Source organism: Microtus ochrogaster, unplaced genomic scaffold (genome assembly GCF_000317375.1).
Source record: "Microtus ochrogaster isolate Prairie Vole_2 unplaced genomic scaffold, MicOch1.0 UNK11, whole genome shotgun sequence".
Classification (NCBI taxonomy): domain Eukaryota; kingdom Metazoa; phylum Chordata; class Mammalia; order Rodentia; family Cricetidae; genus Microtus; species Microtus ochrogaster.
Window position 1 is genome coordinate 6,341,542 of NW_004949109.1, and position 10,177 is coordinate 6,351,718.

At 40.2% G+C, this 10,177-nt stretch overlaps 1 protein-coding gene across 1 annotated transcript in view; it reads left to right on the forward strand.

The window, feature by feature from the left end:
• Positions 1 to 243: 243 nt before the first annotated feature.
• Positions 244 to 10,177, forward strand: part of Skap2 (src kinase associated phosphoprotein 2) — a 158,087-nt gene continuing 148,153 nt past the window's right edge. The window contains exons 1-3 of the mRNA XM_005366607.2: positions 244 to 431; positions 9,119 to 9,224; positions 9,788 to 9,813. Coding sequence (XP_005366664.1) covers positions 365 to 431; positions 9,119 to 9,224; positions 9,788 to 9,813 — 199 coding nt within the window. The 5' untranslated portion in view covers positions 244 to 364. The remainder of the gene's footprint in view (positions 432 to 9,118; positions 9,225 to 9,787; positions 9,814 to 10,177) is intronic.

Sequence of the window (10,177 nt, forward strand, 5' to 3'; positions counted from 1 at the left end):
GGCCCGGTCAGGTGACACGGCTCCAATCCGCTCTCTTCCCTCTGCGGCCCCGCCTCCAGCGCCTTCTATGTGTGGGCGTGGCCTGCCCGGGTGTTGTGGGCGTGGCCTGCCCGGAGGCGCTTTCTTCGGACTCAGAAAGCAACGGCTGCGCAAGCGCAGTGGGGCTCCAAGGTTGTTCTCCCCGCCCCCTCGCCCACGGCCCCGCCCCATTCTCCCGGGCGGGGGCAGGGCCCAGCGTCCAGCGACCGCTGGCTGGAGAGCCGGTGACTTCCTTGTTGTGAGTCTCGGCCTGGCAGTGTCCTGGCTCGTAGCCCCGCGGTGCTCACCCCGACGGCCAGAGCGAGTCTAGGTCCCAGTCACAACCATGCCCAACCCCAGCTGCACCTCCTCTCCCGGCCCGCTCCCTGAGGAAATTAGGAACCTGTTGGCAGGTAAAGAGCGGGAAGGGGGCGGTGACACCGGGGGCGGGGGCGCGGGACGGCGAGCCGGCAGGGACAGAAGCGCTCAGCCGTCACCTTCTGCGGGCCGTGGGGGCGGGCCGAGTAGGGGGATCACGGTGCGGTGCAGGAGTGCCGGGGTGCCGGACTAGAAGGGGGTGGGCGTGTATGCCAAAATGTACTGATCTTCCCTTCAGAGCCGGAGAGTTACGAGTTTCCTAAAGACCGAAAAGTGAGGGCGGGATATGGACAGCAAATGTTGCTGAATGCCCGTGTGAGAACTGCGAAGACAGATGTCCTAGCTGTAGCCCTGAGTGACCGGCCAGCAGGGGTGCATCTGTTAGCAAAGAGACTGTAGGGCCGCAGGTGTTAAGAGGCAGGAAGTGAAAAGGTGCTGTTTCCTAAGCCCCCATTTTCTTGAGCAGTCAGGTCACACGTTTACATTTTTGAGGGCTGCCCGATTTTCAAATGGCCACTGCCTTCAGCCTCAGTAACTATTACAGTGAAAAAGGGAAGGATATGTTCAAAGTCCTACTTCCTGTATCATGTGATGAAAGAACTTCATCTTTGCACCCTCATCTTCCCCTTTTCGCGTTAACATTCCCATTTATAGGAACTTTGGGGAGCTGAGATGTGGTTCCTCAGTGCTTTTGTGAATCTACTGTTAGGTCAGTGGTGTACGGAGGGGTGTGTTTCCACCTGAGGATCAGGGAAAGCTCTATGGTTCCGCACAAAGTAGAAAATACTTCTTTTTAGAGTGGCATAAGACTTGCCTATCCTGATGGTCTTGGATACCATGCATATACTTTGTCTTGTAGGATTCTGGAAGTTGGAATAGTTTCAGTTTGGTTATTTCTAAAATATTTCTTCCGATGCTGATCATGGATAACTGGATTAAAAAGTTTCTCCTAGATGCTTATGTTGTACGTTGTGTATTTTAATTATCGGGAAACAAGGTCATCTAAAATGTAATAATTGAAATATGCTACTGTTGCAACACTGTGAGAGCAAGCATCGTAATATCTTGTTGGGTTGTTTGTGTCATGAATATGATGGAACAATGCAAATACATGTACGGATGCAGACTTGTGTTTGAACGTGATGCAGGGTGATGATGTACTATGTCATTCTGAGAAATGCTTCTTGTCATTAACGACTGTCACTAAGAGAAACGATGAAAGACCTGTAGATGGTGATATAAGGAAGCGTTTATTCCATTATATGAACACTTATAGGACAGTTTTGTTTCATTATAGTTAACTTTGGGGGGGGGTGTCCAATGCTGGAATTACATGTTTACAAAAGGTCTTAATAATTAGATCAGAAAAGTGTTTTATTTCAGAAACGTCAGTGTTTTCAGGTTATTCTAGGTCTATTTTTAATAAAAAAAAATTACCTCTGTTTATCTTTTAAAACTCGACAGCTCCCTTGCAGCAAGTTATCCCATGGATCCACAGCTATACTTCTGACATAGAATGTATGATATGAAGGCTCTGACACTAATAGATTGCAAGTACTTCCTGTGGCTTTCTCTTGTATCATGCCAACCAAAGCTCAGAATTATACATTTATCCGCTAATGCTAACTTTCTGTTTATTTTGCCATCTTTTAAGTTAGAGGTTGTACGAGCACAGTTTTTGAAATTTACTTTTTATAAAATGCATGAGGGATTAAAACAAATATTAAGAAAATAAATGTTTGCAGAATATAGGTTTGCATTCCATTTTATTTTTGAAGCTGTTTTTAGCTTATGTATCAGTGCAGTGTATAGTCAAGGAATTAAACAAGTGAGCTAGCCTTCTTCATGGCGTTAAACAACTTTTACGTATTCAAAGATGATTGTCGAGATTTTCTGTTTAATTAAATCTCTAGACTAGATGCACTACATAGTTATCTCACCCTTGAATCTTACTGGGATGCACGTTGATGGCTCCATCACTCAAGTGTTTTGGGTGATAGCACATGATTAAATATAGAATTGTAAAATTAGAGTGCAGTGTTTTAATTGATTGGATTTTAGAGAGATTGCTGGCTTACTTAGGCATTCTTATTTAAACTGAAGATGAGATACTGTTCCTGGTACTTATGGGTAGTTAAGGCTCTTAAAATTTGTGGCACAGTGTGAATTAGATGAGGAACCAACCTTTACAAGAATTTAAAATCCCCTGCTTTCAGAAGAAAGAAAAATGACATTTCACTTTATGTTCCATACACTGATTATCTAGGTCGTCATAGGTCACACGTATTAAGTGTTCGCTTTATGGAGATGGGTGCTCAAATGTAGTTTTTGTAATCATGGCTTTTCTTCGTCATCGTGTTGCTTTCAGATCATAACTTTAGGCTGCCATCTCAATATTTGTCCCCTTCTCATTCTTTTCCTCTTTAAAAACACTGTATGGGAATGCAAAACTAAGTTACTACTCCTAACTCACAGTAGTATTCTTGAAAAATGACAACATAGTTTGGACAGTTATAGTTTCTATAGCATCAGTATACTAAAAAGCGAAGGCCTATATTTTTTTGAAAATAAGAAATGTTAAATTATTCTTTTTAGAACAGTTTATATAACATCTTGTTGAATCAACCTTTGACCCCCTCCCCAACAATGGAAGAACAGGTTTATCTTGGATAATGAAAACCAAAGGATAGTCCCAATTCTTGGCCGTTTAATCTTACCCCATACCCAAATATTTTGACTAGGACCAATAGCAAGAACAGTCTTGATTTATGTGGATCCTCCCCTGGCAGGCCAGGAGGTGAGCAGCTCTGGGAGCGCTGCCTGCTGCTCTCGTTTGTCTAATCACCCTTTAAAGGTGGGCTTGCCAGAGTTTGCAGTCCAGTATTTGGACTCCTCATCCGTTCACATCACGGCAACATGTTTTCAAAGGAAAGCTAGAAGGGTGTGCTACCTTCTTCTTAAGAAATTCAAACTAGTATTAGAGGAAAATAGCTATCAGTTTTGCGCCTCAAATCGAACAAACTGTAACAAAGTGACTATATGGTTTCAGCAAAGTGACCTTGAGTTTTTGTTCAGGGGCAGTTTTGATTAGAAATATTGCCTTTTCCCCCTGTTGGGATTTCCAGAACTATATTTTTCTTTTTAAACCTTCACACAGTGTAATCAATAATCCCTTTAGGGGCACTTGATTAAGAACGCAATTCAGTTGAAACCAAGGTAGGATGTTTTCAGTGCCAAGTACAGTATGGTTTGTTTCTCACCCTTTCAATTCCTGTTTATAATTTGGTCAACATTTTGGTTTTATTTCCCATATGGGAATTATTTATGGTATATCTAGTATTTCTTCTGGAGCATTGGCTGAGTATGCAAAGGGAAGAGTGCCACCTACTGAGTCCCCAGTCGTCACCTGCTTCTTAGTACCTGGATTGTCCAACAAAGCAGGAACAAGCCTGCCCCATTTTGGCAGCAGAACCTAATGAGACTAAAGTTGCTAAGAGAACATTTGATCTGAAAATGAAATCAACCTATGGCATCTCTAAGATACTTTCTTCTACAAATAGGGATATGAGTTTGCATATCAAGGGACCAGAAGTTTATAGAAATTTTGTCTGGCTCAAATAGTATCAGTAAGCGAAGATGTAGCGTTAGGAAATTTATTTATCTATTTATCTTAAGAGTAACATGCCTTCTGCCTTCTTTTTTCTTGCTGGGGGCTATTTCGACATGGCTTTCCACTGAAAGTGTTTGTGCCTTGGATTACTAAGTAAGGCTCTTGGTGTTATGCACATGTAATTAGTTAATCTAATCTTAATCAGCATTTGTTTCTTTCAAAACCTCTAAATTTACTAAAAAAAAAAATGAGCGGGCTGTAAGATTTCCAAGTATGTTTATCTCAGCTGCTATTCGCCTTGCCGTACTTGCAGAGAGAAGGTAGGGCTGCCAGAGGAGGAAAAGCCTCTGGCGATTTGAAACACAGTTCAGTTGTCTCTCATAAATTGAACATTAAGTGTCGTATATGGGTGATAAAAGTGGCATAGGCTAGGTTTTATATACTCATTATTCATTTAGTTTGTCTTTTTCAATTAAAGCCAAGTCTATCTTTTTTCATTCCACTGAGTTTACATTTCTTTTTCAATCACATACTGAACACATTACAATGGATGCGACCCAACAGTGGGTGGATATAGTGTAAATCTCAGACTAATGTGTTACTCACTGTGGCTTCTTTGAAAATGTGTGGTGAAAAGATTTTGATTAGATCAATCTAAAGAGGTTGAAAGATGGCCAGGCTTATCTTTCAACAGCTCAGCTTTTTATCAAAATAAGCCATTTAGCTTGTAAAGCCAGTTTTGAGAATTTTGTAGCTGATTGGATTATAAAACTCAGATAACGCTTCAGCCGTTGCACTTGGCGGTCTGTGCTCCTTCATGTCTCTTTCCATGTTTAAAAAGCCCGCAGTTCAGCTGGAACGTGGGAAAGTGCAAGGTAATCCAGGGGAAGGCACTGACTAAAGCAATCAATAACTTTTCAATTAGCCAGTTTCCAACTTTGGGTATTTGGCTCCATTGATCTGCATGTGCCCAGTTTAATTGATGGTTATATTTTCCCCGGTAACTGTTTGGCCAGTCCATTCCCTGTTTTAACAGGAAAGAAAGTGTGGTTCTTTTCTGATGGCAGCTGAAAGTGTAGATAGACTTTATGTTAAGGCATTAAGTTGGGTGACAGACAGCTCAAAGAACACAAAAGTCTGGTTCACACCACAAGGTAGGAAAACATGTGGAATTAAGTAGTAAAACCATTTGGGGTGCCAGGATTGGTTTGTGCAGTTATTTTATTGGTCTGGGACGTAGCAAAGGGTGGTGGCGTCATCCCAGTCCTTACTTTCTCCTTTAGGTAGATTCAGGCCATCCAGAGGTGGTGTGTGTGTGCTAGGTGGAGAGAGGAGGGCCTTTACCACCTCCCGGCTGCAGGTCTTGTTCTAGGGTGTTCTGTAGTGGTGGAGGGGATGCTGAGAGCAGGTGCTGAACTCTCACTGCCTCCTGGAGGAGTTTATTACTGGAAGAATTTTGTTCTTATACCTTTTTGCTATTTGATCTCCATGGAAGTTGGTAGAAAGCATAGTGTGTGTGTGTGTGTGTGTGTGTGTATGTGTGTGTGTTTGTGAGAGAGAGAGAGAGAGAGAAAGAGAGAGAGAGAGAGAGAGAGAGAAGAGAGTTTCTATCCCTGTCGTCACTCTAGAAGAAGACAGACAGGGTAGCAGTTTTTCTAGTTCATATGTACAAAGAAAAAGAAAACAAAAAGGAAAATGGAAGTATCATTCAGTGGGTAGGGTGTTAAGTGCTTGCCTCTCAGGGGTCAGATGTTTCCTGAGTGGCCTCTGACTTAACTGCTTAGGATTGTTGAGCCAGAACACGTCATCTTTTAATTTTGTTTTCAGACCTTAACATTTATGTACAAAGCAGTTGTAAATCTGATCTTCCAGCTGCCTTGCCCCAGATCTTTACAGCTGTTCCCACTGGAAGGCTTACTCTCGACAAAGCTAAGGTGTAACAGGAGCAAACATTACCACCACGTTTACTTTCACTAGGATAACCTTTTCCCGTAGCTAACTTGCGGTTGGAGGCCCATGGAAATGGGGGCGATTCTGCTGTTCGAAGCAGGCTGTGATGACCTGCAGCTCTCGAGGCTACTGGAGAATAAGAAGAGATTGGGGGACTATAGGATCTGTTGCATTGGTGGCACCTTTTTTCCAAGGCTGTATTAGAAGGAGCCAGTAGCCTCTCCCATCCTGCTTTTCCGTGGCTGGCGCCGGTGGCTAAAATAAAACCTCCATCCCCGGGTCCAGGGGCCAGTCTGCGCAGGCTGACCTTTTCTTGTAGTCAAATTACCACATTTCCCCGAATTACAGGCCGAAAGGAGTCCGCAAAATTTACATATGAACAGAAGGACACGACCCCTAAAGGAAGGTAAAAGAGGGCCACAGCGGCTTGCTAGCTCACCGCGGCTGGCTACGTTACCATTTGCAGGGCTATTTAGAGCACAATAAAAAGCTTCAAATCTCTTTTTCAACCAGCCAAAGGAGCGCTTGATTTGCCTAAGAGTTTTATTGCTGGCTTTTGAAATATTACTCTGGCTTTGGTACAAAGCCGCAGATCCAGCCCCATTTGTCTGGTGTGACCGCTCCAAGCTTAGCATTCTGCACCCAGCTCTCCGTTCCCAGCTTCGTGGACAAGAACCTCGAGGTTTAAGGCTGGCTAGGTTTGGGCTGGTTTCTAGAGGCAGGGTTGGGGCACCCCAGGACATCATGGTCCGTGGTCCCTGTTCCGGAGCTAACTAAAGCGCCGGGGAGCAAAGTCGGCGAACTGCGCTGCACCGCTATAGCTGCCAGGACAGGCTAGCGTATTCCATCCGCTAGTTCTGACGCGGTGTGTATTTTAAGAAGCACCCTAGACTTCAAAAGCTTAAATACTAACCAAGTCTGTGGGCAACCAATAAACCAGATTACTGCAGCCTTTCCCAGCACAGTTCTTGTTAAACACTACCACAAACAAAGCAGTTTCTTCTCCGCATTTCTTAGGAGAATTATAAAAAAAGCTAAAAATGTTTGGAAAATCCTTCTAAGTGTTTAAAAGTCTTTTTCTAGGAAAAAGCTTGGAAATAAATTTCTTAAAAAGACTATTCTAGAAGTATAGATGCTTTCCATACTCAGTCCTCCTCTCGAGAAATACGAATTTTTCCTAACAATGTTTTCTCAAAATAGAGGCTTGGGTTCTCATCTTCAAAACATTTTGGGGAAGCTTTTAGGAAACAGCGCATAGAGCATGTAACCTTCTTGTTGTTTTCTGAATTTTTAGAAAACTGAAATGACCTTTTAAAGAAATAACTCTGGCAGTAATTCGTTCTGTTATTGCTTCCGGAGATAGAAAATAGATCCTGTTTGTTTTAGCTGGGATTGCATAATGAAAATGTAAAATAGGCAATTAAATACTCGTGGAAGAGGGAATTAAAGACAAACATTGAGTGAAAATAACATTAAGCAGACTGACTGTTCACCAGTCTATCTATGTGCCCCTGAGTCTTGCAAGTACAGGGTGAGTTTGGGAGAGCTAGCAGCAGAAGCCTGCTGTCACTTGGTCTGCCTTTTAAGAACAGTCATTGTGTGGACACTAGGGAAGCCAAGGATCTTTTCCTTCCCTTAAAGTTGGCTTGTCCAAAGGAGACTTGCTCCTGTGGGTGGGAGCTGTTGCTTCAAGTTGTACTGTTCTGAACCCACTTGAGAAATTGTCCTACTTTCACAGACTTCTCACCATGCCTGTTTACTCCTTAAGTTAGGGCCACAGAAGGAAGGAGGAGCCAGGACATTTTGTTTTCATTTCATTTTGTTACTTAACTTTTTAACATATTTGTTGTTATTCGGCTTCAAAGTAGAAGTTATTAAGAGATTGTTTTGTGTTTTAATTTTATTTTTCCTCTTATATTTATTGGTTTAGCAAAAACTAAGCACTTTTATAAATCTGTAACAGCTTAATCCATATTCCTCACTGAAGCAAAATACTTTTTATAATCAAGAATTTAAAATTGATTGCATTCTGTTGTATATATTTTTAGTGGTTCATTATAAATACAGTTGAGATTATTGCACTTTTCATTATTTATGTGTAATATTATGTTTTGATCTTTTTACCAACGTAAACTAAGAGACAGAGTAGTTAGATAAAAAGAAAGATATACATCTTTCCAGTGTGAAATGTGGGTAATTTTTAAAATTTTAATGTAATCCTTTAAGAGATGTTTTAAAGTGAGCCATGAAATTGTGAAAATAAAATATGTGTAAGCTATCCAATATTTCATGAACAATAAGAATGGACATCTTAAGAATCATCCAGCAATCTTTTGGACTTTACAGGAGAGAGAATTAGCCAACCAAATATTTAGGAGTTTACTACAATTTCAGAAGAGACTGTGGAAAACATTATATGAAGCCATAGAAATCTATTTCCTAGACACTACATTTTTAAATAATAGAAGAACCCATTTTTCACTTCTTTATTTAAATAGTATTCCAGGTAGCTAAAAGCAAGGTGGGAAGCAAGGGCTCACATAACCACATAGCTGGTTGTTGTCTGATTTTCGGGTGGTCAGCACGAGTGGCGCAGGTAGCAAGGAAGGTATGGTTTGGGAATCTTGGCTAGAAAAAAAAAAGGATTTATTTTTTCCTTTAAGCCTTAGATATTATGTGTTCCTGAAAGTGGATTATACTGAAAGAAAAAACAAACAAACCACACTCTTGCCAGAGATTTTAGCTTCTCTTTATAAAATATTGCAAATGACTTGTTCTTATAGCAACTTAATTATAAAACAACAGTAGCGCATGCATAAACACTTTCCACTTGCTTTATAGAAAAAGAGAATTTGTTTCGTGGGGCACCATAGTTTATTAAAGCTTGTGTTCTTCCTAGTTTAATGGTGGCATACATCCAAATAGCATTTGCTGTGCTAAGCATCAGTTGAATATACAGATTTTATTATCTAAGTGGTGAGCAGATTTGTTCAACTTAGTTTTTGAAGCATACTTCAGCTGTTATGCTTTGGACTGATAAATAATTACCATGGATTATTAACACTTAAGTGCAGAAATAATCTTTGACCTATTTGTCTTCACAAAAATGGTTCATTTCTATAATTTGTATCCTGTTTTTTTTTTTTTTATTTTATGGTTTAGATGTTGAAACATTTGTAGCAGACACACTGAAAGGGGAAAATTTATCCAAGAAAGCAAAGGAAAAGAGAGAATCTCTCATTAAGAAGATAAAAGATGTAAAGTCTATGTAAGTTACTTACCTTTTATTACTAATTTCTTACTCGGAAATAACTCTGTAATTAATGTTTGTTATGGAGTTAAATTTTACATGCTGATTTATTAATGTTAAGTGTTTTTAAAGGACAGAAATGTTTCCATTATACTAGTTTTAAACACAGATGTAGTACCCTTTTTGTTTATAGTTGTATGTTTTTTTAAGTATGCTAGCAAAATGCTGTGTTTATTTTGAGTGCCTGAGGACATATTTTAAGATTTTACTACCCATCAGATCTTGAAAAAGAAAATCCTTTAAATTGTTACCGCATTAAATAAATAAGTGTGATATAGATATTAAAGATATATGTCCTACTATTGGATTTTTAAAAATTCTCTCTCTTTCATACTTAAATCTTTTAAAATGCATGTGTTATAAATTCCTAAGCCTCTTGGAATTGTCATTTCAGGATAGAAATAGTTTTTTCTCTAGATGTATATTTATAATATAGATTTTAGATTTAAATTATTGCCACTAATTAGACCTTGCTTTGATTTTCAACCACATTTAAATGTTTTATTTTCTTTATTTTGCAGCTATCTTCAGGAATTTCAAGACAAAGGTAAATTCAAATCTGAAATGACTTTCTTTTGTGGAGATCTTCAATAGATAATCTAACATTCTGAAATTTTATAGTTGGGATCAAAAATTTAATTTCCATACTGTGTGCTCAGACCTTCAAGATGAGAGTGCTAGCTCCCCCTGCTGAGAGGAATATTAAGAAGTGTATCTAGAATCCTACACATTTCATAGTCTTAAGGTTTTATGTTTGTTAGTGGGAGCAATCTAAGTACAGGCGTATACCTGCAGTTGTACATGGAGTCAGGTGTGTACCTGCAATTGTTGCACACAGTCAGGTGTGCACCTGCAGTTGTTGCACACAGTCAGGCGTGCACCTGCAGTTGTTGCACACACAGTCAGGCGTG